The 27,333-nt window shown below is 43.9% G+C and overlaps 2 protein-coding genes across 2 annotated transcripts; one reads left to right on the top strand and one right to left on the bottom strand.

Annotated features, from left to right (window-relative positions):
- The first annotated feature begins 78 nt into the window (after window positions 1–78).
- On the top strand, window positions 79–25,123 carry gnav1 (guanine nucleotide binding protein (G protein) alpha v1). Its single transcript, XM_070986190.1, has 9 exons — window positions 79–614; window positions 967–1,058; window positions 8,504–8,596; window positions 9,221–9,381; window positions 11,194–11,322; window positions 18,771–18,900; window positions 19,093–19,164; window positions 21,825–21,912; window positions 23,656–25,123. The coding sequence occupies exons 1-9, from the start codon at window positions 488–490 to the stop codon at window positions 23,844–23,846; spliced, it is 1,083 nt and encodes a 360-aa protein (XP_070842291.1). The 5' UTR covers window positions 79–487; the 3' UTR covers window positions 23,847–25,123.
- On the bottom strand, window positions 25,028–26,583 carry npb (neuropeptide B). The gene is made up of 2 exons (XM_070986201.1): window positions 26,184–26,583; window positions 25,028–25,713 (listed from the first exon to the last, which is right to left on the bottom strand). The coding sequence occupies exons 1-2, from the start codon at window positions 26,445–26,447 to the stop codon at window positions 25,585–25,587; spliced, it is 393 nt and encodes a 130-aa protein (XP_070842302.1). The 5' UTR covers window positions 26,448–26,583; the 3' UTR covers window positions 25,028–25,584.
- Window positions 26,584–27,333: the final 750 nt, after the last annotated feature.

Here is a 27,333-nt window from a genome sequence, read left to right as displayed (position 1 = left end):
CCTCGCACTCAGCACTTCTGGCCCCGGCACGTCACTTCCCAGGGAAGTCCAAAAACGTTTCCATCTGGCAGGAGCAGCAGTGGGAGGAGGCGCTTTCTGGATTATGTGGGGTCTTTGCCAAGGCGGTAGAGCGGAGTTTGAACCGCTGCGGCGCACACTGACTTCATAGTTTGGTGTTTTCACGGCGGAGGACAGTCGTTGAAAAGTGACCACCCGTTAAAATCTGCCACTTTGAGCGATGCGTAAAACCAATTCTGTTCTGTCCGGACGCTTTGACGCACAACAAGTTTGAAGGATGTTTCGGAGATGGCCTTAACTTTTTTTTTTTTTCTTGAGACTTTTCTGCTCAGTAACCCTGCAATTTGCGGCGTAGCAGGAGAGCTCGGAGCATGCAGCCTGTAGGGACAAAGTCGGGTTGATCCCAGTCTGGACTGCCTGCGTTTGTTTTCCTCTCAGGCCGAGGTCTAAGAGGAGATGAGCGCTCAGGATGGGGCTGTGCCTCGGTACCGAAATCACAGAGGAGAAGAAGGCGAGGATACACAGCGCCAAAATAGACAGAGACCTGTACGAGTACGCCAAGCGGGAGATGAATGTGGTCAAAATACTCCTACTAGGTGAGACTGACATGATACTGATGTAAACTCACCTTAAACTCACCTGGTAGAAGTTTGTCCACGGGGCTGGTCGGTACCTGAGTGTGTGCACATGTATTGGATGGTATATGGACTGCACTGTGTCTCTAACTGGATATTTCCCAGTGGATGACACCATTAAAGCCTCATGAAGGTCCCCCTGCAGGCTGCAGAATTTTGATTTGCTCACAAGTCCTCCACAGGATCCACTGTTTAACTGAAGCCACTGCAGATTCAATGATAATGCCTGACCACAGCTGAGTAGATGCAAGTTTATTGTGTTTTATCTCCGAGACACTAAAAAAAAGATTAACCATTATTCAAACGTCCCCAGGTGCAGCAGAGAGCGGGAAAAGTACTTTGGTCAAACAGATGAAGATCATCCACAGTAATGGATTCACCAAGCAAGAACTCACCAGCTTCAAGGTTGGAAACACACACACACACACACACACACACACACACACACACACACACACACACACACACACACACTCTCTCTCTCTCTCTCTCTCTCTCTCTCTCTCTCTCTCTCTCACACACACACACACACACACACACACACACACACACACTCGCACACAATCAGACTACAGCCTGGTTCACAACACCTGATGTTTTAACAGATAACAGTCTATAAGCGTATGGTGAGCTTTGTTATGGACTCCAGCAGAAGAGGGCTGGATCAGAATCACATGTCCTCTGGGGACGGTGTGTGCACATGTATGGGGCGCGGTGTAAAACTTATAAAAGTCTTCAATGGATTGATGTGTGATTTGTTTAGGTTGTCATCTTGGTTTGGAATGGAGGAATAGAGCAAGTTCAGTGTTTGCTGCAGGCAAACCTCCAGTGAAAGTTAGATGACATTAAAGATGAGGCAGCGGTGATGGAGGTGAACAGGAGATGAGGATGGAAAAGGAGGCGATGCTTAGTTCCTGTGGGGGACAGAGATTTCTCATGATACCCAGGGTCAGATCCAAGTTGGTATGTAGTGGTTTGGCTCGCATTTGCTCTTCCCTGTGTGTGTGTGTGTGTGTGTGTGTGTGTGTGTGTGTGTGTGTGTGTGTGTGTGTGTGTGTTGTAAGCGACTGAAAGCCAAATTCCTCTGTTGTATTAGGGGTTGGGATGGGGTGGGGAGAATGGAAATGGTTCAACACACACGCACACACACTCACACACACCAGTTTCACCCCATCAGCTTGTTTTCACTGAGGGCTTATCTTCTTCCACATCCCCCTCCTTTAACCTCTTTCCATATTTTTATTCTCCTCCTCTCCTCCCTTTCTCCTTTGCTATTCTGCCGCTTTTACATAAGCATTTACATAATGAATATGTGATGACAGAAAAGGCTGTTTTCTGTCTTCACCGTGCCTCAGATACCTGCTCTATAATAACAGCCCTGTCAGATGAAGATGGTGCAGTTTGAACCCACCTTAACACAATTCCCCCTCTTTTTAGTTTGTGAAACAGACTATAAACCTGAAAACAGGCTCCAAATGAAGCTGCTAGACTTATATATAGTATATATTTACACAGTGGGCTGGTGTTTGTGTGTGTGATCATCTTTTGTGCAACAGATAATATCTGTGTCGTGGAAATATGCAAAACACCATCAAAATGCATTCAGACTTCAGCAGTTGCTCATTGGCCAGGATTATGCACTCACACTGATATGACATATGAAGGTTGCAGTTGTTTGCACAGGCAGCTGGGATGTTTGAATGCATTCCTAGATATTAAAGACGCTTCAGCTCCCTCTCTGCACTCCTCTCTCCCTCTTCTGCTGCTCATGGCTCCTAACAGTCACCTTATCTGCAGCTCACTCCTGTCAACACAGGCGTCTTGCTTTCTGTTATTGGACTGTGCTGGAGAAAGAAGGTGAACCTCTGAGCAGGTCAGTTTATGCTTTAATCAGTTTGAGCAGGGTTGATATCAAACCTTTTCGTGTTTTTGGTGCTGAACAAAATGTGTGGCAACAACTGTCTAGTACCAAATGTTGGTGTTGAATGGTCTGATTCATAATCACGTTAGCTTTGTCTTTGATCAGATAGTTCCTAATTCAAATACACATTTTGACCGTTTTAGACTTTATTTCCTTGAGGCAAAGTTCTTGTATGAATGTGTTCAGACAGCATTTAACATTTGAGAGCTTTGACTTTTTTGTTGTTGTTAAATTGGTTAAAATTTCAAAGTTATGGAAAAGAAGTATTGTTTTGAAAACTTAGGTACTATATTGCCATTAGTATCAACAAGACTGAGAGTCACAGCCACAGGACTCAATTAGCTAAATGCTAAAGCTAGCATGCTAACATGCTAACAATAACAATGCTAACATGATGATGTTTAGCAGGTATAATGTTTACTGTGTTCACCATCTTAGCTTTGTGTGTTAGCATGCTAACTTGCTAATTAGCAGTAAAGTTGAGTCACTACTTATTTTCATTGTTCAGAAGGGCGCTTAAAAAATGATTTCCTGCATCACTTGAATACAGTTACACACAAAAATGATATAAACAAGCAAAAAATATTGTAATGTTCAGGAGAACAGCCTGGTTTTTGCTGCTCTATCTATGCACGGTAGATGTCAGAACCTTCTTATGCTGCATCTCTACAACTATGTAATCAGTCCACTAAGATATTTTCCCTGTGCAAGCATGCAGACAACACATGTTTAATGCCAGCAGTTAAATGCCTTTTGTTGTCTCTCCTGTCAGTTGGGTTTGCCTTTGTTCTCAGGTGACGCCCTTATTTTCAAGTGGAAAAATGACACTAACGCACAAACACGCCCTTGCCTGACCATCCCCAGCCTCCCACAGCAAACACAGACGCACCCTCCCCTGTGCACACACACACACTCACACTCACAGTCCCATATATATGAGCTCATTGTTGTTTATCAGGCTAGTGTGCATGTTGTTCCACACGTGTTTGTTTCTATTACGTCTTACCTGCTATTGTCAACAAGTGTCTGTGTGTCCACCAGTGCGGCAGTAAAACATCTCCACCCTGCCTTGAACTGAGCAGACTACCCTCTGCTCCACACTATCCCTTCTCTCAGATTTCCCCTGAAGGCACGGAGAGATAACTCCATCTCTTTATTTTTCTGTCTGGCTTTTTGTGGGCCTGCCAGCCAGGTTTGTATTGCATTAGGACCATGACAGGACAGCCTGTGTGAGAGAAATAAGGGGAGGAAAGGTAGGAAGGGGGCTCCTCTTTGTCTCATCCCTCCTTTATTTGCAGCCCGAGGCCGTGGTGTTGTTTTTACAGTGGATCGGCTGATGGACCGAGATTTTTCCCTTCATTCTCTTCCAATACACACAACGCTATGTCAACAAAAGCAATGTGTGTGTGTGCGTGCGTGCGTGCGTGTGTGTGTGTGTGCACGCGCGCGCGCATGCACACAGGTCAGCGTAGCAATGGATTTACATTAATGAGCGGTATTTGTATTTTTCGGCCTGGAGTCTCTTTGTTGATTCAGGTGTTTGAGTGTCTCATCATGAAAAATGTGATGAATCTGGACCTTTTCTCACCTGGAACAGCTGCGAGGTTTTGGTTCCAATCAACAGAGCCTCAAACATACAAACACACACACACACACACGCGCGCTAAGTTATACATCATTAGCAGAACAGTTTGTGGTTAAAGATTAAATGTCAGGTCACCGCCAGTCCAGCCACATTCTTTGTTGTAGTGTTTTTGTAGCAAAAGCTCCGACACAAGACAACTGCTAACTACTGTTAGATTTCTGTGTTCGGGGAGTCGATCCAAACAGCAAGCTGGAAAAGAACAATAGTTCAGTGTATCTGGATGGACTTAGAGATTGCACCGTTGTAATGGGAGTTGTAATCTCTCCACTGACATCACAGTTCCCACATTGCTTTAAACTGCACTGGGGATGGTGGTGGGAGTATTAATAGCCAACAGGAAAATAAGGGTTAGAAAGGTGTTCGGCAATGCTGTCTGTTGGACTTCCTTTCAAACTGACTGACTCCCACCCCAACACACACACACACACACACACACACACACACACACACACACACACACACACACACACACATACAGATAAAAACACGGTGTCTTTTTACTGAATGCTTTTCCAGGGAGGTGACGTATGGCTGATGGTGGATTCAGATTACCATACAATTACACACCTGTGGCCCCAGGCAGCTGTGTGTGTGTGTGTGTGTGTGTGTGTGTGTGTGTGTGTGTGTGTGTGTGTGTGTGTGTGTGTGTGTGTGTGTGTGTGTGTGTGTGCGTGCGTGCGTGCGTGCGTGCGTGCGTGTGTGTAGTGTTTGTTTATTACAGGTGGTGTTGCCTTGTAGAGGAAAATGAGTTTAGTTGCAACAAGCTTGTTGGTCAGCTGCTCTGAATGTTACTCAATATGGATTTAGAGCAACAGCTACATTTCTTTTTATACTCATGAAGGGTTTAGCCATGGCCTCCTCTCTCCTCCCTCTGTGCCTCCCACTTTTATTGTCGACACTGAAGTAAGCCTTGAGTCAGACAAGGAGGAACTTGGAAACAATTGATAAGGAGGATGAAGGTGGAGGGAGGAGGGAAGGAAGGAAGGAAGGAAGGAAGAATGAAGCAACTGAAGACAGAGACAGGAGTACAGCAACTGTATCAGAGACACGAGAGGGGCAGTTGTTTCATTTATCCAGGGGTGGGCAGATGACCAGCAACACCTGTACAGTAGAATGCAGTTTAATAAATCCAATAAATGCTGCATTTGTGTGGCATTTCTTTACAGGTGTCCCACAGCAGGTGTCCTGTGGAGCTTTCTTGTAATCAAAGAAAGGTTCTATTTACATCCAGTGTTTCTCCCCAAAATGCATTGTGTGTATGCTTGAGATCGTATGAGTGTATCATTATAAAACATGCAAACATTGCAGAGCTGATTTCTTAAATATTTTCTATCCTGCACATGTTACTGCCAAGTTTCAATCAGTGAAACCAACAGCAGAATACAAATCGCACCGCCTGCATGTTTGTGCGTGTGCATCGCTGTGTAAGACAAACAAAAGAGAGACCTGCTCATAAAAACATTGCTTCTTGGTTCTCAGTAGCTTTTTGCACTGGGGTTTGGTGAAACATAATTTCTAAAGCAGACACAAGTGTCCGTCGGGACAGATTCCTCCATACTGTGACTTTACTGGACTGGAAGAACAGCATCCACCTGAGAGGTTGCTATACTTTGAATTAAGAAAGTCAGATCCTAACAACAAGCCTGGATAAATCCACTATGAAACTGCACATTTAGTGAAAGTGTCATAAAAAGCTCTAATGCCCTCTTGAAAACAATACAACCTAAAGTGTAGCCTGTTAAATATGAAGCCCAGTTAAATATGTGTTGTGTGTAACTGCATTGACCCTGAAAGCGCCCACACACTCACACTGGTGCTTTCACTTATGCTGCCCGATTACCTTTATCCTCATGTTAGTTTTATTGCACTTATTAGGGCAGGACAGCCTCCTCTTATCAGTCTTTTGTTGGTCCATAGAGTTCTGTGACGTTGTTTACCTCTTAGCATAGTTGCGCAGTGTCAACCTGATAAGAGGTCAGCCAGGGTAACTGAAAAACAACATTCAGTAGGTAGCTGCTATCATGTGATGCCATCAGTGCCCATGCCCATCTTGTTATATGTTGAAAGCTGCTGCTCACATCGTGCTAGCAATGTGGCTCTAGGTTGGTCGGTCCACAACTTTGGTCCAGACTGAAATAACAGCTCTCAAAAGGGTCACCATGAAATTTTCCTTTTCTTCCTCTGCCACCAGCACGTCCAAATGTTTGGCTTTTAGCAAATAACTCAAAAACTGCTGGATATATTACTTCATGTTTAGGGCTAAAATAGCAGATGTTAGCATGCTGACGTGCTAACCTAAAATGGTGAATATGAGCAGGTTAGCATGCTGACATTAGCATTAAGCTCAAAGCACTGTTCTGCTGAAGTACAGCCTCTTTGAAGGCTGTCATGGCTGTAGTCTCTCAGTCTTGTTCAGCAGCGTCTTACTTCTCATGCAGTTGCAACTTTCATACTCTAAAGACTTTATCGTGCCAGATTCAGACTACATGATATCAACACAATAATAGCCTTGACAGACGCAAGGCTCCAGGTATGGAAATGGGCATCAACATGACAATGATCATTTTACAGTGGACAACAAACAATGTGGGACGCCCCACCACATCACAACAAAAAGACTAGCACGTCAGAATATTTTTGCCCTCTCTCGCTTAGTATGACAAATTCCACAATGTGTCATGTGACTTTGACCAGTATGAGCACAGGCTGCTCCTCTGCACCGACTATAAACACGGTGAAGTGAAAGGGGCATGATGTTGGTGCTGTGAGGTGCTACTGGGAAACAGAGGAAAAGCTGCCCTTGTTCCTTCTGTTAGGCTTTTTCCCAACAACAACAAGACAGCCAGTATCATACACACCACTTCAGACCTCACCAACTGGCTGAATTTTAGTCATGTTTATGGTTAGAAAACGTGCACCATAAAGATCCAATATCCAGTTCTTTGTTCTTAAGAGCATAAGAATGTGTAATTGTTATGCAATTGCATATCTGAGCAGATGACAAATGCACAAAGCAGCTTATTTCTGACACAAATCAATACCGCGCTGTCAGCAAAGGTTCTCCTTAAAGAGACTAATTTGTTCTTAATGCCGTGGCGTCAGCAGTCCTCTGCCCCGCTCGTGTCTTAATATCACCTCCCTGAGTTATCTCACCTGACACGTTTCACCAGGAGCCACACATCACAGTCTGAACGCTGAGACACACACACAGAGAAGAGCGACCAGACTGTGACAGAATCGTGATGGAATGTGAAGCTTATCTTTAGTTGGCAGGAGAGTGATTGAGACTATAACTAACACACACGCACGCGCGCACACACACGGTACAGTCAGTCTCTTACACTCTCAATAGCCTTTTTCACTGGTCCATTAGGTGTGATGGATAGAAGCACACAAAAATACAGTATGCCCCACATATACATACATACATGTACATATATGCACATGGTGCAGCATGCTCAAGTACTTTGAACATGGTGGCGTGTTCAAGGCCTGCCGGTTTAAATTTGATTATTAATAATTGCTCGAGGGCCCACAGTGGAATTGTCAGTCTCTCATTCTGCTAAAAAAAATCACCCTGTGTTAATGTCCACATTGCAACAACCATGAAAGCTTAAGCTACAAAGGATCATGCTCAGATACACTTCAGGTATCTTAAAGCTGCACTCATCAAAACCCCAATCAGTGCAGCTTTAAATGCAGCAGCTACAGATCGTATCCAAAGCAGACCGCAGCTTCTTACATTATTGAACACGTACTTCAAAACTTCTTGATCAGCACTGGTTTCCATTCATCCCAGTAAAACATTAAAATCAAGTCTATGCTTACTGCACCCAGTCAAGAGAGAGTCTGGCACATAATCCCCCGTAAAACCACAATGTGTCATATGTACGCTCAATATCTGTACGGATTAAACAAACGTGTGAACTGGTGTTTCCCCGTTTCCAGTCTTTCTGCCAAGCTGAGCTAACTGTCTGCTGGCTTCAGCTTCATGTTTAACCTGCAGACACCAGAGTAGTATTGGTCCTCTCATTATCATCATCTCCTCTTCTCATCAGGAAAAAAAGCAGATAAACACATATCTGAAAATGTGGAACTACATTCCTGTTCCTTCAAGTTTATGAGGAACTCTTTTGAAAAGTCGTCCTTGTTGATGTAGTTCCCCCCCGAGCACTGTGCATTTTTTGGTCTCATATGGCAAACCAGGCTTTTGTCTGCAGTTGTGTTTTGTCCCGTTGCTGCAGCTTTTCATGAACTTAACCTGTGAACTTTGATCTTTGGCAGCCTGCAGTGCTGGATAACCTCCTGACCTCCATGAAGTTTGTCCTCCACGGCATGGGCGTCCTCCGAATCAACCTGGCCAACCACAGGAACAAGGTAGTGTGTCTGCCTGTCTTTACGTCAGCCTGTCCATCTTTCTATCTGCTGTCTTGCACCTTTCTTTTTGTGTTTTTCATCTCAATCAGCCTCTTTCTTCTCTAGCTTTCTCTTTGTCTTTCTCACTCTGTGCCTCCAGTGTTCACATTTATCCTGAGCTGCATGCTTCCTGTTTTCCTGCACTGCACCCAGACCTCCACTAGAGAGCAGCACCTCAGCACTGCAGCCTCGACTGCTGCATCCAGCACCACACACACAAACAAACACGTGTACAGCAACAGTTTGTTTTCATGTGGCAGACCAGAAAGTTAGATGGTGGGTGGGTGGTTTGATTGTGAGCTGCAATTTGATTTAAACTTTATTATCAAAGATATAGCTTGTGCACTACCCACCCACACATCACTTCCTGCTTGGAGATGATGACCAAAATATTTCCTCTATTAAATGTCAGTGGGGTGTGTCTGTGTGCATATCTCATTTGTGCATGTGTAATGATCACCAAGTCTAGAGAGCAGAGACAGACTCCTCAACTTTTCTCTCATTACATCCTTTTTTCCATCTGACCTGCGCTCCTCCCTGACTCCGTCCATCCGTCCATATATCTGTCTCTGTGTCGTCTCGCAGGTCCACGCCCATTCTGTCCTGTCGTGTGGGCGGTGCTTTGATGAGGAACAGGTGCTGTTTCCTTTCCTGAGCCACGCCCTGTCCTGTCTGTGGGTCGACCAGGGGGTGAGGGCAGCGGCGGCAAGGGGATACGAGTATGAGCTCAATGACTCAGCACTGTAGTGAGTACTCTTGCAGCACACACTCACGCTGTGCTGAGGAGATGCAGGGGTCTAATTAGCAGCTGATGCTCGGCCATGTGTTCGCTGTCACTGGGAATCGGAGTCCGGAGAGTGGGAAGGAAAGCCAGGGGAGGCAAAACCAAGTAAACTAATTACGTTCGTAGCGCCATGTATGTCCATGGCTGTTATATGCATCCATATACAGTCTTAAAAATCCAGGCATTTGTTCGTTTTGTACTGGTTTTGGCTGTTTGCATACAACAGCAGAGCAATTCGACCAAAAAAATGTATCAAGCTCAGAGGAATAAATAAATGTGATCACACAGCATGTTTAAAAATGTGCATATTTAAGAAATTCAACCATGTGCGGGCACAGTAATGAAGGTGAAGAAGTGAAGATGAAGATTGAAAATAAGAAACAAGTGTAGAGGGGGCGGCGTGTGTGATGCAGAAGTAAGACAGAGCTGGAACCCACCAGGAGGCCGTCTGTTCTCATCCTCTACGCCAGCAAGAGGCCTCAGCTGTGGGGTTATCTACACCGACAGGCCGCCTGGTTCCCACTGAGAACTGCCGTACATCACCATCACCCTCTGCTCTCCTCAGACACACACACACACACACACACACACACACACACACACACACACACACACACACACACACACACACACACACACACACACACATACATACATACACAGATGTTCGTGCTTCTATACTTGTAAGGACACTTATTGACATAATGCACTTTCTAGACCATTACCTTAACCTTAAAGGGAAATTCCAGTTTAGTACAACTCATCTTGTGTAGTTAGGCTACAGCTGTCCTCAGTCCTATCATAAACAATACTGTATTCACCAAGTTAGCTGCAAACGTGTCAATGTTGCGAAAAGGAGATCAGACACACTTGTGGTCATCATTATTCTACTTACCTGTTCACGTTTGCCCTATCTGCTTTATGTCGCGATGATGTCAATGTTCAGTGTATGGTTTGTTCTACTGCCCCCATGTGCCCACAAATCAATTAACAGCCTTTTTATGAATTCAGGACACGTCTGAATGTACCCCTCTCTCTCTAAAACTCACAATGGTCCTCACAAAGACAGAAGTACAAAACAGACACTCGCATGTAGTCTGCGCTCTGGCATCTGGCAGGCAGTGTGTTTTTTTAAGCAGCAGGATGTGTGTCGCTGTCCAAGAACCTGATTCAAAACGACTAGTTGAGAATGTCACAGCCAGTTCAGGTAGCTGGAGACGTCACTGTGTGTGTGTGTGTGTGTGTGTGTGTGTGTGTGTGTGTGTGTGTGTGTGTGTGTGTGTGTGTGTGTGTTAGGAAAAAGATCACATCTCACTAAGTGCACGCACACACACACACGATACAGTTGATTACACTAACTGTGTTAATAGCTAATCTGTGTTTGAAAGCTTAGCCTCAGTGTGTTATTATGGTAAACCACAGTGTGAATATTCATCGTGATGAGCCTCTGTGCCCCTTGGGGCTCCAGGCTTATCACTGCACACCCTACCCACTGCCAGGCAGCTGACACAGCCATGACACACACACACCCACACACACATTCCCACACACACACACACACACACACACACACACACACACACACACACACAATGTACGAGTATACACACCCGCAACTGATACCTGATTTTATTCTCTTTTGATCTCAAGTTTGTGTGCAGCCCATTAAATGTGCCCTCTTTTTCTTTCCCCTCTCATTTCTCCTCTGCATTTCACCTTTTTGCACCCTTCTTTCTCTCCTTCCCTCTCTTCCTCCTCCTCCTCTTCCTCATAGTTTCTTTGAGAACATGACCCGCATTACTTCTCCAGATTACGTGCCCACAGAGACAGATGTTCTGCGAGTGCGACTGAGGACGACTGGTGTGATCGAGACCCAGTTCAAAGTCAAGCACCTTGTTTTCAGGTACACACCTTTCTCTTTTTATTAAGACGTAATTCTGCAGAATAAAGGTGCTTTTTAGCACTGACTCACTCAGAGCTGCTGCCATCAGGACTTTTCCAGGAGCACGCCATACCAACTTACTTCACTTCTTTACTGGTGATATTCTTATCTCTGTCTACAGCCATGTGATAGGCCTGAGATGTGAGATGGGGATCGGCAGCTTCATTCGATACGTCAATAGAGCGTCTATCAGTTGGCTTTACATTCATCTACTGGCTGCGCTCACACACACATTGAAAAGCAGCAGTGGCTTGGTCTTATCAGTGGAGAAGCAGAGGGCAGGTATCTGAGCCCTGGAGGCTCATGTCAGATGACCATATTCATCTCTGATCAATGAGCCGGTGTCACATAATACCGACTTCTTTATCATCTTGGAAGGGCTGAACTCATTTCCTGAAGGAGCTGATGGCCGTGACAGGGCAAGAGATGATAATGAACGTGATTTCTCTCCAGGCTGACTGATGCAGAACAAACCGACATCAAACGCCAACACTAAAACAGTCATAATGTGGAAGGAAAACGAATTGTTATGATGTTGCGTGAGGCTCATTTAGTGTTTTTTTTTTTTTTTTTATACCATCAATTTTGGTCATTTTTTTATGTGATGAATTGAGCTTTAAGTCTGAGTTGAAGTGGTTGAACTGAGAAATGTCAGTGTCAGCTGCAGTGTGAGCACTGAAAGTAGTTGGATGTTCAAAGTTTCATAACAGTCCATCACAGGTTTTCCTGTAGAAATGGATAAACCATGATTCCACCATTTTGGCAAAGCAGCAGCTCGACGCATGTACTTTCCATCAAACGATTTCCTCTTGGGCAGTGATTTCTGATTGAGTTTTCAGCAAACACTGAACATTTATGGGCCGTAGAGATGTCAAAGTCAAGTGTGTTGGCTCATAATGACGGCCTGTGGATTGTGGGTGATTTTGCACAGTTTGGTTTCATTGGAAAGGTAATGGTCCATGCAGGGTTAACAGGCATACATGCAGCACTACACACATTTCATTGAGTGTGTGTGTGTTTTAGTGTCTGTCAGCAGTGTGTGTATCTATCATATCAAGAAAATCAGATTACTTTCTCAGGAAGGTCTCTTCAGTCATCCTACCACAATAACAACCTGTCCCTCATCCGTACTCAACATTACATCTCACGTGGAATAAAACACATTACCTCAGCTTTTCATAAGATCTCTGTTTAGCATATAAACACTGTAGAGCGTCTCACTTTGTCAGCAGATGACTTCAGTCTGGGGCATTTGTGTCACATCTAAATGCTTCTTGTACGTCTCTGGATGCTGCTGACTTGCATGTGCTTTTGCATGTGATGCCGTTTGACTCGATCTGACAGTAGAAGTATTTCACATCCGGAAAAAGTTTCATGAGCAAAGAAACGCTTTGATCATAGTCGTATCTCTTGTCCCGTGCAGATAAACTCTGCTTTTTCCTTGCAGTCTTACTGTTTGCGTCACTGAGTCACTCAGAAATGAATGTTTTTGCCTTTTTTTTTTTAAGTTTGTGAGTGAGTGCGTTCTTTTCCCCCTGTGAGCCATTGTGATGGTGACGTCACCAGAAGGTGACAGTGTCAGATCTGAGTCCCAGGTGGTGCTGCAGGGCGGAGCCCAGCCTCCCCTCTCACACACCCTCTCTCTTATCTGCCTGAATTTCTGAGCAGATAAGTAATTGGGTATAGCTGATTGACACACAGCACCAGGCGTGTGGATGGATGTGAAACCCTTGGGGTTGATGAATAGCTTAGCATAAATTGATGTAATTATTTCAAACTTGACAACAAAAGGCACATTAAAGGGATTTGTAGGAGTAGGTGGTTTGTGTTTGTCAGGAAGAGGGAGAAAAAAGAGCAAGTATGCAGTGCGAATAATTTCCATTCAGACATAGACGGTACATAGTTCTACTAACTAAAAGATGAATTAGTTCCTTAATTATAGGTAGAGACACTGGATTTTGTATTCAGAAAGTCTTAAAATAGTTTTAACATTTGAATAATACAGTGTTCATTCAGCTGAGTAAATACAGAGGCTGTAACACAATGTGGGAGCGTCTCACTCACTTCAGTGACTCTCTCTCTCTCTCTCTCTCTCTCTCTCTCTCTCTCTCTCTCTCTCTCTCTCTCTCTCTCTCTCTCTCTCTCTCATTGGCTGATACTCAAGGTTTCTCATCTGAGCCAGCATCTGCGCCCTGCACTCCTACTTTTATCTTTTATTACAGAAGAATTCTGTTGATGAACAATTCTGCTGTATGTTGACGTCTCTTTTTAAATGATTCTCGCTCTTTCAGTATTAATGTCTTTACTGAATCTGCAGATTTCAAGTCATCAGCTAAAGCGGCTTAAAAATGCCGGCCATAAGCCTCGTTAGGTCTGTATACATGTATACCATGTATCACCGACATTCCCAGGTGGATTCTGGCCCTGGGACCTCTGTTGCATGTCATCAACCCCGTCGCTCTTCACTTGTTCCCCCTCTCTTTAGACTGTTTTCTGTCATGTCAAATGAAAACAGTAAAGCCCTGTTCTATAATTTGCACCAAATTAAAAAGTTCTTTTCAGGGAAATGTAATAGAAAGGAAAGAAAATTTGCTAGAAAATGAGGGTCCATGCTTTAAAGCATTTCTCTCCATATCTGAGAAACTCCAGTGAGGTTTTGAAGGGAGTTTGTGAAGCAGAGGAATCTGAGCAATCTGTCACAGAAAAATAAACAGTTAAAAATGAAAACATAAACAATGCACAAGACCTTCACAGTGTTTAACATCAAACTTAAGTTCCTTCTGTGCACCAGGGATACTCTGAATAATGAAATGTTCACGATTTGCATAATACACATCGACGGGAAAACATAATGGTCCCACATAGTGCGATGGTGTGATATCAGTCTTGTCTGCCTCAGTGCTGCTGCACAGAAAAGTGGACTGTTAGCTTCACCCGCCCCTCCCTCACCTGTGTTTAGATCAGCATGTGGAGGATGAGAGAAACTAATTAACGTGCTCGTAGCCACATTCTCTGGAAATGGAAACGTTTTTGCAGAATGATGTTCAAACACGACCACCAGTGATGCTCCGCTAGTTACTGCGACTCATGAGGTTAACGGTCAAGCGAAGTGTGGAATTAGCTAGTTGCTAAATTTCTGAGTACACCCAATGTTTGAGATGAGTCATCTCAGATATTTTAATGTTGACACACATTCAGCACATAACAAATACAGAGAATTTATGCTAAGATATGCTAATTGCATGTTGCATACTTCATGTGCAGACTGGTATCAATCATCTCATCCAACTTTTGGATAAAACATACATACACATACAATATAATTCCCAAAATGTGGAACTGTTCTTGTAGGATGGCTAAGATGTAATACAGGAAGTTGTGCGCTAAATGTTGTTGACAGTAAACGAAACGCTAAAATGATTCTCCCTCTATCCATCTGTTTTTTCTACCCTTCTGTGTCTTCTCTTCCTTCCATGTGTCTGTTCATCGTTGCCGTCGCGTGCTCTGTGCATGTGCTCCTTGGATGGGGCGTTAAGGTAGACTGATCATCGTTTGTCATTCTCTGTTGGAAAGTCAATTTAAAGTTGTTCTCTGGTGTTGAGGCTCCTGTTACCCTCATGAAAAAATCGTATTTCATGTCAGTTTTGATCGTATTAATCAACAAAGGAACAAACGCAGTCGTCTTCTCCTCACAGACAGAAACCTCACAGCCAGAATCATCTATAGATAAGCGACCGTCCAGGTGTCGTCACCCCCTTATTGAAACACTTAATCAACCGTGGAAGCGATGGCAGTCTTTCATCAACCCATCACTTTTCCATGTCTGTGTGTGCAGGCTTGTGTGTGTGTGTGTTTGCATGCAAATGAGGAAAGTGTGTATGTGTGTGTGGAAGAGCGCACAACTTTACACCCAGACAGCCTAGTTTGCATACAGACATCCTGTCTGACCTCTGACCCCTCAGTGTAATAAGAATCTGGGTCTTTTCCTGCATCATTAACATCAACTGCTCTGATAATTATAATTACAACAGTGCAGATGAGGCTGAACATTATGGGGCAGAATGGCAGGCGTAGAGGAAGGGGAGGAGGAAGGAATGATGTAAACTGAAGAGGAGGTTTTCATTCAGACCGGTCTTGCTTGAGCTTTTTAGCATTGTTAAAGACGGCTGACTAGCTTTTTCCAGAGCTCTGGAGCGCATCACTCCTGGAGTTCGTGCAAGCCTTTGTGTCTGCGTGAAGATGATAGCTACAGGTAGATTACATCTAAAAGATGTGCCAGGTGGACTTGTAACAGTGGCATATGGAGTAAAATGCAGGCTGTTTATGACTGCTGAACAAAACGTGCCGTTGAACTTAAATTTCACCTTTGGATTCTGTGGAGCCTTAAGTCCACGTGTGAACAGGAATCACTCGTATTATAGTTCCAAATTCCAATCGAGGGATCGCAGTGTTGGTGTGCTGGTCTGTCACTGGCGCCATAGTCAGATCAAAATGTGTCCAACTCTTTTGTTACCAAACTAATAACACTCCCCACAGCCTCAGCTACACTTCCTGTTTAGTGCTAATCAGAAAATGTTAGCATGCTACTATGATGGTGAACGTGGTAAGCAGCATCATACCTGCTAAACACTGGGACTCGTTGGTATTTCGTATGGTTGTGCGTGGTTTTCAGGACAGATCAGTGCCCTGTGCCCGTCACAGCCTGAGCTCTGAGTGCACACTCGGTTTGATGAGAGTAACAATTGGCCAATGAGTGGGCTAGTTTTATTTCTAAAGCTTTGAAAATTAGGCAAACCAGACTGAAAAATCTGAAAATCTGCAGGGAAGTCGCAGTTGTTATTAAGATGGCTGTTGATCACATGTGCTTGTGAGTATATTTGAACGTCCTGCGCCAGGCTTCAATGTCCAGGGAAAATTTCCAACATAAATCTTCTCCTTCTACCACCATCGCTGTTTGTTCCCCTCCTTGTGCATCTGTGTTTCCTCGTGTTCGTTTCCCCTCTCAATAAAGAGCTGCATTGACACGATGGGTGCTGTAATGGAAGGTGGGAGATGGCACATCTGGTTTTGAAAACGGATGAAGTGGGACGCCCTGATCTGTGTCTCTTTCTCTCTGTTTCTCTGCTCTTATTCCTGTTGTATTTTTCCCTCTCGTCCTTTTGGAGGACATTGACCTTTACGCTCTTCGTGCTGCCGTGTTATGATTGTCTCAGGAAAAATATTGCGATTGTCTTGGGGAAAATTGAAAAAGGGGGAGCCTGGTCTGCAGGGACTCTTTGTGCGTATGTGTGTGTGAGATAGAGAGAGTGTGAAACACATATTTTAGGAATATCTGACCTTATCCAAAACTAATACAATCTGTCATTGATCAGAGTTACCCCTCAGTGCTACAGTAGGCAACAGCATCAGTATGCAAGGTCATGAACACACACAAATAACAGCCTGACACTTTTCTACTGGAAATTGAATCCTGATAAAAGATTAAGGATGTCAGTCACAGTGAGATGTCCACAACACACACACACACACACACACACACACACACACACACACACACACACGCACACACACACACACACACACACACAGCCTAAATACAGCACTGCCCTCAGTTTCTGGTGAATGATAAATTAACAGATTTTCTCCTCTTTATTAGTGTAACATCACACGGGGGATGATGACAGCAGACAGCAGAGATCTAGACTAAAATGTCTTAAATGTAATATTATGTACAATGTCGTGTTAATGTCTTCCCAGATTAAACAGAAAAGATATTTTGTTATCTGAGCAGCAAAGGAAGGTCACAAATTGTCACATTTAAGAGCAGAATAGGGGCAAAATGGCCTTTTTTTGGATACTCAACATCTGAACGGTGGCTTTTTCTCTGTGACATGACCACCGCTGTGTGTGTGTGTGTGTGTGTGTGTGTGTGTGTGTGTGTGTACGTGTGTGTGTTTACTCTTGAAGATCCCTGATTGGCCTGCTAAATCAGGAGCACCTGGGCCCGACTCAGTGTGGATCTCTCATATTCCTCTACACAGCTGTTGTTGCTCCTCGCCCTTGGTTTTCCTCTCACCCACAGTTGTTTTTGTTCATTTATCCAGTTGATATTTCACAGTCTTTTCCCACTTTCGTTGTGGCCCTGTTGGCAGGGTTACAATAATATAGACATTTTGACTCACCACAGTGCAAAAAGCCCGGGTGTACTCAATAATATTAACAATGGCCGTTCTCTTCAAGTGTTCCAGTATCTGTGAGCCAGCATGCACAACACAAGGCCCTGCATGTGGCACACCTAAGCAGGATCCAGCCATCATTATTGTGCTTAATTACACCTGCCTTTTTCTGTTATAGCTCTCTTTTTTTTCTGCTGCTATCGGCTGTGTTCATGGTGGGGTTAACCTGTGCCCCTGCACACACGGGTAATTTCAGTTCAGACCTGCTCAGGTTGATGTTGGACAGAGCTATTCTGGAAATGACTGAGTCCTTCAAACTCCATGAACTTATGAGAATAATAAAGATGTACAAAAAACACAAGTCTGTGTTTAACAGCTCCAACAACAGAAAGTCCAACTGCTGTGCAACTCTCCAGCAGTCAGTGATGACACAAAATGATGAAGCTGAAGTCTCAGCTTTCTGCTGGCTGTAGCAAACTGTTTGTTACTGTTAAACAAGTATTAGCGAATGAGTCAACCAGAGTGATTTCTCAGCCGATAAGTGATGGAGACGTCAGTCAAGCACAGTGTGCGCACAGCAGCACAGCCATGATGGAAGCTCTAATCAGTGACATGAGTTAAAACACCTGTGTGGGTGAAGCACGCGTGTGACATCAGGTTGATGAAGTGTAAGGTGAATTTGTTGTACTGCCCTTTTAATACATGACAATGACATCCTTTGCCAAAAATAAACAAAAGTGATGGAGATACTTTTTTCTTACACAGCAGTGTTGTTTATCTTAGACAATGTGTAGGCATCTGTAGGTGTGAGGAAGAAAAAGCCTACATGCCTCCTCATGCTCAGCTGTAGCACCACACAACATTCAGTTCACACATAAACTCTTGTCTCATGCAGAGGCCTGGCCCGTTCTCAAATCCAGTGACAGTGTCAGTAACAACAGCAAGATTAAATGTTTCAGCCATGTTCACCTGAGTGTGGTGGAGCATGTAAACCCGCCGTACATACAGTCAGCAGGTTGCTAGATGCACTCCTCTGAATCAGTGCTGAGGCTGTGTGTGCTGGATGTGTATATACAAGTATTTGCTTACTTCTTTGCTGTATCAGCTGTATCAGGTGATAATGAATTATGTCAATGTTGTGATTAGAGTTATTTCCAGGCAGCCTTAAACTGTTTCAGATGTTTTCTCTTTGTGCGTCTCATATTTTTTGTTCATTTTTCTCTCTGTGGGTAGGATGTACGATGTTGGAGGCCAGAGGACTGAGCGGAGGAAGTGGATTGGTTGTTTCGAGGATGTCAGGGCGGTGCTGTTCGTGGTGTCACTCAGCGGTTACGACATGACCCTGGTGGAAGACCCCTCCATGGTACAGCCTGCGCTCAATCCCTCCCTCGCGAATGTTCATGTTCTACATTGAAAGCAACCGGAGACCACTTGTCAAGTCCCACCCAATCAGATTATGTTCTATCCTCGTAGAGCAAGTTTGAGCAGTGATAAAGGATGTGGTCCCTGTGCTCCTCTGCAGCTGTCTGATGGTGTTACTGTCTTCTCTCTGCAGAATCGTCTTCAGGAGAGCATGAAGCTTTTCTCTGCCATCTGTAACAACGTCTTCTTCCGCAGCACATCCATGGTGAGACATTTATCAGTCACCCACCCCCTCCACCTCTGGAGGAAAGGTGCAGTCAGACAAACAAAAATGCTCATTTGAAAAGAATCTTTATGCAGTTTCATGGGAGGCTTTGTGAACAGAGGAATGAGGAATCAAAAATGTGAAGTTACAACAATTATGTCTTTATTATTCCCTTGTATATTTTTATTTTTAGTGGTGAAATGATCAAGAAATTAGAAATTAAACAAGAGTGCCATGCTAGCACCTAGGAGGCTGGTCTTGGGCTCAGTGGTGCTTTGAGCTAACACAAGCGTCAGAAATGCTAAGATGCCACTATTGTCGCAGCACAACTAGTACAGGAGTAATGATTTACCCAGCGAGAGTAAGTAATTAACACCATGTGACTGTACAGTACCTGACAGGTACATATGCTGAGTGTCTTTTCCCATCACAGGCTCATATGATCTAAGACCCCTCTTGCTGATGTTAGGCTGACATCCAGCAGGTATACTGCTTATCATCTTCACCATCCTAGTTCACTGTGTTAGCCTGCTAACCTGTTAATTGGAACTGTTTTGACCATTTTTCACCTGACAGTGGCACGATGAAAAGTAGGAGTATGGCCATAGTCATTACAATTAATCCTGAGAGCGACGGGAATGGTTGCACCAAATTTCATTGCAATCCATTCAGCAGTTGTTGAAACTTGTCACTTGTCACTTGCCACAAATGTCAATGCAATGGCGGCGCTAGAGGACAAATCAGATTACTAGGTTTCATCCTCTGGGGACCATGGGTGTCTTTTCTAGATTTCCTGGCAGTCCATCTAATAGCTGTTGAGATATATCAGCCTGGACCAAAGTGGTCGACTGACCGATGCTGCCATCCGAGCTGTGGTACAGAGGGTCAGCTGTTAGTCATAGGGTCAGTGGTTTGATCCCCAGCTCCTCCTGCCTCAGCTGTACTTGCTGTTTATTGCTAATTAAAGAATGCTAGCATGTTAAAACACTAAACTAGGATGGTGAACATCTTACCTGCTGAACATCAGCACGTTAACACTGTCAGTGTCGACATGCTGTAGCATTCACCTCAGAGCACCACTGAGTATAAATAAAGCCTCACAGAGCCAACTCAACTGATCAGCTGGTGTCAATACCTTCATTTCAAAATCCCAAGAAAGGTGGAGACAGCAGGCTGCAGGTGAAGCGGGTGGGAACCACAGTTCAGTTTGACAGTTCAGCTGGTGGATGGAATACATGGAGGAGCAGAGGAGACGCAAGCAAAACCTCTTTGTAGCTCTCCATTTGTTCTCCATGACACCATGAGACGAGAATAACACTAATGTGTTTTAGAAATGCTCTTTCCGCACACGCACGCACACAAACAGGACCCAGCCTCAACCCTTTTGTCTCCCAGTCCTCTGTCACTCATAATTAAACAGCAAGTTGTAATTAGTGTGAGCTTTGCCGAGGTGACATTTTCCCCTCTCTGTGTTTTTCCATTCCTCTTTCCGGTAAATGATCCCATTAAAACAAGCGTGTAACGAGCTTGTTCAATTTATTCCACTTAACTCATATTTAAAGTCCACTTAAAATACAAGTCACTGCACGCTGATGCAAGTATCAGCTGCTTTTAACTCTCACTGCGATCATCATGTCTTACAAGCCTGTATTGAAAGAAAACTCCAATCTCTGACCAAATGAAGGCACTCGGTCACAGTTTTGATATATTGAGATGCTGAGGATAAATGGGCCTAATTTACAGTTGGCAGCAATAATAAGACAGAGACATTGCAGTGTTACACCAAAGTCTCTCATTCAGTAAATTCTTCCTTTGTTTAAACCATAAAGAAATGTTATTTAAGGCTTCATTACAGCCAAATGGGCAATTAAATGTCTGTGTGTGACGTGTTTATGTGCAGGGTTGTGTGTGGGCCTGCACGTTAGCGCAGCTAACAGGCTCATTAAACAAAAGTGTTTAATGATACCTTTTTGTACGTGGGAGGGAAATTTGTAACCTCCACCTCAATTAACTATTCACTGTAGCCGGTCAGTGATAATTACACACCAAGGTGTTGCTCTGGATCGTGTTCATTGAAAATCTGCTTCACCTCATCCCCCCCTCATTATTAGCAGGGGCTTTTTTTCTGCGCTTGGTTTTTGCAATCAAACAGGCCGGAAAGGAGGGAGCTCGGCCGTAGTTTTAATTGGTTGACTACAAAGCTAAAAGTGCATGTGAAACACGGTGGCAACCGAGCAGAAGTTGTGTGCAGAGGCAGGAAGAGAAGAGAAAGATAGAGATTTATGGAAGCAGCAGCAGAGCTCGCTGAGCGCCTGCACTGGAGACTACGTGTGTGATCGATTGCACACTGATGAGTGGAGCGGGATCATTGATCCGCCGGCATCACACCGTGCATTTGTCAACACAGCTATTGATTTTCACATTTTGCTTAAATATCTGGAAAGTGACAATAAATGTGACTAAAGTATTTGAATCTGATTTATTGGTTTCATCGTTTGGTTGGTTATTGCAGCGCTACAGGTGGGAGTCACCAAATCAAATCAACATTTTCTTTTGCTTTCCCATTGATTTTCCTTTCCTGCCGGAGGGGAAGCCCTTTGACAAGTGATGCCGCTCGTGCTCTCAGCTGATTGTGTCTTTTGCGTGTGCTTGTATTGCAGATTTTGTTCATGAACAAGATTGACCTTTTTCAGGACAAGATTTTAAACTCTGGGCGACATCTGCGGTTATACCTGCCACAGTTTAAAGGTAGGACCGACGTTGGTTACTTGTGTCTTTTTTTGGTGTTTTACATGTACAAGTGTTCGCATGGACACCCAAGACACAAACACCACAGCTGCAGCAGTCAAACAATTGTGTAACATTATTTCTTACATGTTTAATTGCACTCAGTGGCCACTTTATTATAAGTACACCTGTAAAATCTAATGCAATCCAATCCAAAAAAGGTTCTTAAGACACAGCTCATCAGAGACAGACCATAATGAGCAGTGAAACAGACTTCATGTTCTGACCATGTTCCTCTGCCAGCTCTCCCCTGCCTGTTTCTACAGCTAATGGTAATGCACCTGAACGTAACTGTGCACTTTGCCTTTTACCTTAATTCTGCTTCACATGGAGCTCTGCACGTTGTGGCGCTGTGTAAATTGGGTTTGTACCACACATCAACAGACCATTTTGGGCTGAGCATCATGAATATTACGCTGTAACCTGTTTTAGTAAAACAGTAAAGTAAATGAATCAAACAAAACAAACCACGCAAAACGTCCAAGTTAAACATGTGACTGTTTCCAACATCAGGAAAACTATTAAGCTAAAATATCTTGCCGGTTATTGAATTTGAAGAATAAATTACTTTCAGCCATAAAAACCCATTAATATCAACAGGAAGGACTTGTGTGCACAGTTCAAAATACAAAAACAGACTGATAATAAGTTCTCCTCTTTTACACACACACACACACACACACACACACACACACACACACACACACACACACACACACACACACTGACGTGTTATTTTTGGGGGGCTTTTTGTGTCTGCTCCGCTCAGCGTGTGGAGCTCATCAGGGGCTGTGTCCTCTCTGCTCTCATGCAAATGTCAATATAAATGCTAAATCTCTTGGGATTGGGGTCCACCAGCAGAGCAAGCCTCCATTTCACACTGACCTCAGATGTGATGACTGCAGTCTCATACAGATGTATCCAACCTTTAGCGTTTGATGTGCCACCACAGTCCTGTCACCCCTTCAACAACACTGAGCCGTCTTAGTCCAACACCACATATGACACCATTAATTAAATAAAAGTGGACGTTGTGACAACAGAGGCTGCATGTTTGAACCATAACTATATTTTTATTACTTTAGCTTTCTATTTCCACTGCTCTGCTTGCTTGAATACATTTACTTAATGTGTGTGTGTGTGTGTGTGTGTGTGTGTGTGTGTGTGTGTGTGTGTACACGTATATATAAAAAGTGTAGAATACATTAATATAAGTACTGTGTTGCCTGGGCTGCTCGTCATGCTTCAGATGTTGATGAGTTGGGATTTGGGAAAAGGGAAACCCCCTCCAGACTTCTCAAATCATTTCATCTATTTATTTTATTTTGTATCTTTTATATTGTGTCTTTGTTCAACTTGTTCGTTTTTTTCTACCTCTCCTTTTTATCACTCACAGGGGCATTTTCCTGCAGAACCAGTACTTTTACTTTGATGCTTTAAGTACTTTTTACTGATCATGCTTCTGTACTTCAGTAAGATTCTGAATGCAGTTCAAGAGGATCTGAACACTTCTTCCACCACTGCTTAGTAACACAAAGTTATTTTCTTCTTAAACACAAATATATGAATCATAATTTCTAGTTTTTCAAGCAGAACTACTTCACAGTCTCTCCACGTGCCCCCTGGTGTCGGACCCCTGTGCACATTTTAGAGACAAACCACATGTTGACCTGTAAAGCCTGAAACTTCTAATCTCTCCTGCAGGCGCGGACTGCGATGTGGACTCGGCCGCCCGCTTCATCGCCGCCACCTTTGTCTCGCTCAACAGCACACCCAGCAAACTCATCTACCACCACTTCACCACAGCGACTGACACCTCCAGCATCCAGGTGGTCTTCCAGGTGGTCATGGACACGATAATCAAAGAGAACCTGGAGGCCGTGTCGCTGCTGTAACTGCCGGCAGAGGTCTGGGACTTCACTGGACATTTTAAAAGACTGAAATAGAATCACAACATGAACATCTGCTGCAAACCTATAGCCTCTGATGCTCTGTGCCACTGTGCGTTTCATGCTCTGTGATGCTTGATTCCATGTAGCTTAGAAAAGAGGTTTAACAATACATTGGAGGAGATGGACCACTTGGCTGCTCCTTCGTCGTGGGGTTGAGCCCTAAAATGTTGCCTTGAGGAATGGGCATTGTTATTTTTGTACTGTACCACAAAATCAGATGAATGGTGATGTTACTTTTCGAGGACTTGATATATGCACATGCCATTTATTTGCCCATCTCTTCCTGTGCGTGTGTGTGTGGGCAGGACGCAGAAGACACGAGGATTTACTGTTTGTTCGTTGCTTCCTCGGCGCTGGGTTCACTCGTGCATACCATCCTGTGTTTTCCGCTCATCAATCACTGTTTCTCCGCTGTGCACATCCCGTGCGTCACACCCTCCTAATGAGCTGGTGATCACTGTAAAATCACCCCACTTTTTGTTTACTCATCCTGAGCTGAAATCACACACACACTGCGTTCATTTTAATGTGTGTCCTCGCTCGGGCCCCTGACTCTTACCAGTCAGCCACGATGCTGGGAAAATGTAGTATTAGCTATGAGGAAAGGTGAATCGAAAGAAACATCCCCGAAGCCTCTAACTTGTGTTTAATTTCCTTCCTCTCACCTCTGATGATTGTTGCTCCAGTATCTGACACACACTCATAAACCCTGATTTGTCAACCAGGATGATGCTTCCAACATGTAATTTGTGTGGCATTGACTCTGCTGGGGTCTGACTGTTTCGAAGGCTCCCCTGAGCAACTGACTGTGTTATCACCAGCTCCTCTCTGACTCTCGTAATAAACAAGATATGGTAATGACTGATATGGATACTGAAGGTGAAAGAAAAGAGAAAAACACCCCCAAGTGCCTTATGATGAAGTGCTTTTGCTGTTGTGTACTGTAATTTAAATGTGTGAAATTTCTGTGTATTTTTCCTTTTTTTCCACTCTCAGAATAATCCTTTGTATTTCATATTGTATCTTTAGTTTAAGCCTTATACACCATGTTCTTATTTTATGGTTTGTGCTTTGTATTGTACTGAAACTGCAATACAAAATAAATGTAACAGACTGACAGCCTTAATGTGACATCATATTTCAGTTTTCTTTTAATGTAAATGCATAAAAGTATCTGGATCACTTATGTTTCCCCCACAAGTTGAATATTTAAAGACATAGTTAAGCCACACAACAGGTTACCAGTGTTTGTTCATTTTAATAGATAAAATAAATAAAAAGTACTTTCCAGGAAATCTGCTCTGCAGTCAACTTTCTGGACATTTAATACACGTTGGCAACGGCGGGTACATGTCAGGGTAAAACAGTAAAGGTGGGAAGTCATCTGGAAAGAAGATGGTTTCAACTAACATCTCTCATACTATTTTTTTCTTTTTTTTCTTTAATATTCTTGTCTATGCAACCAAAGCAAAAACTGAACAATGTGTTGTTTTAAATAAGAGAACATTCAGAGTCTGCGGCGCTCCATCACCGACAATGATCGGGTTTTCCTTTGCGCACCTTCCCCCAACCCTCACACACTCATCCATCCCTCATTCCTTTCCTTCACTTTTCGTTTCCAGAGAAGCGCTCCCGGGGCTCGATGGAGGACCAGGACTGTCTCTGCCGGTCTGACCGGGACTCACGCGGACAGGCAGTCCAGGGAGTCCAGGGTGAGGAAGACGTCCGCCTTGCACTGGAAGGTGCCCGTCCCGTCCCGCAGCAGCTCGCAGCTCCTCAGGTTGGGAGAGATGTCCTTGACGCAGATGGCCTGCACGGCGTGAGCGTAGGAATAACAGCAGACAATTGGATCAGTAACCTATTGGACAAATCCCATATTTTCATTTCTTTCTACATTTTTGGCGTTTTCTGTAGATGATTACAATGTCGATATTTTCTTTAGTTTAACTGTTAACTCTGTCATTATCTGTCAATGCTGCTGCTGCGCTTTGACGTGCAGCGCTTTGCGCCTTTACGCATGATTTATTAAACTTACGCCATTTTTGATCTCAGCTGTTTATTTCGTTGTCTTTAAGAAAGCAAAACAAAACTGCTGTCTAACTTCTGAGTGAGGTTTGTTTCTTTAAAACCTTTCTAACTTTAAATATTTAAGTAATGCTGTTATGATGCTGAAAGGAAAGCAACTTTTACGCGCGTCTCTCCATTTCATCCTCGGTGTAACAAAAGAAACAGAAGCCCCTCAAACAGGAATAAAGTTTGTAGGATCTTAACTGTACTCACCATGCTTTTGAGGATGGAGATCTGCTTGTTAGTCTCTGGAATCACGTTGTTACCTGCTGTCTCCCCGCTCTCCATCAGCGTGTCTTCGGACTCGGACCTCCGGACGTACGGCGACCTCCTGATACCGGACAGCAAACCGGAGGCGCGACCCACCGAGTAGTAACTGGGCCCGGTTGACTGCTTGTACCAGGCTTCGACTGGATGGCAGGAGATGAGCAGAGACACTGCAACGCACACCACGGCAAACCTGACTGACCTCTCCATGTCGGGAACCGTGCTGGAACTTTGTAGGCAGAGGAAAGCGGCGCGTTTGTCGTCTGTTCTCGGTCAGAGGCTGACTTCACGTTTCTCTGGGTGTTTGGAAAACTTTCTGTTGCTTATATAGGCTGACTGGGCGACGTTATCGTGACCCCGGACGTTCGTCAAATCAAAATTGAGGTGGGTGGATGATTATCCGGTGTGTGTGTGTGTGTGTGTGTGTGTGTGTGTGTGTGTGTGTGTGTGTGGTATACAGTATGAGGGGGTTGGAGATGTATAGGGACGTCAGCCCTTCTGACGCTTGTAGAGGTAAAAGTGAAATGGATTAACATCAGCAGATCAGATTAGACACAGTCATAAGTGGTCAAAACTCAAAGCATCCAGATAGCTTATGAGTTCATGAGGAGCTGCTTCTGTGTTTCACTAATTTGACATTTAGATTAAAAAATTCCTGACTGTCTAAAAACATCTCCAACATAAAAAAAACAACTTCACCAAAACAACTTCTAGTCTGACACCAAAAAGTCAGCTGATAAAACGAAGAGATTTGGATTCAGTTTGTCAGGAAAAGCACACATGAAATGCATGAAAGCCATGCAATTGTCAGCGCTTACTCACTGAATGTGGCAGAAGGTGTACAACTAAGCAGAATCTGTGTGCATGGCTTCAAAACACGAGTGAAAATGGACAGATTAGGAGTAAAGGAAAACTACTAAAGCAGATCAATAAACACAAGTAACTTATCGACTGATCCAAATTGTTCCAAAAGCCGTCTACATGGACGACTGCAAATCAGTCTTACTTCAAAGTGGAGCTCTGAGGAATCAATAAAACCCTTTTCCTGATTGATTCGTTGACCTCACCGGTCATGCGTCATAAACTGTAAACCGCA

This window comes from Chaetodon trifascialis, chromosome 2 (genome assembly GCF_039877785.1).
Source record: "Chaetodon trifascialis isolate fChaTrf1 chromosome 2, fChaTrf1.hap1, whole genome shotgun sequence".
Taxonomy (NCBI): Eukaryota; Metazoa; Chordata; class Actinopteri; order Chaetodontiformes; family Chaetodontidae; genus Chaetodon; species Chaetodon trifascialis.
This window is presented reverse-complemented; position numbering and strand designations above follow the sequence as displayed.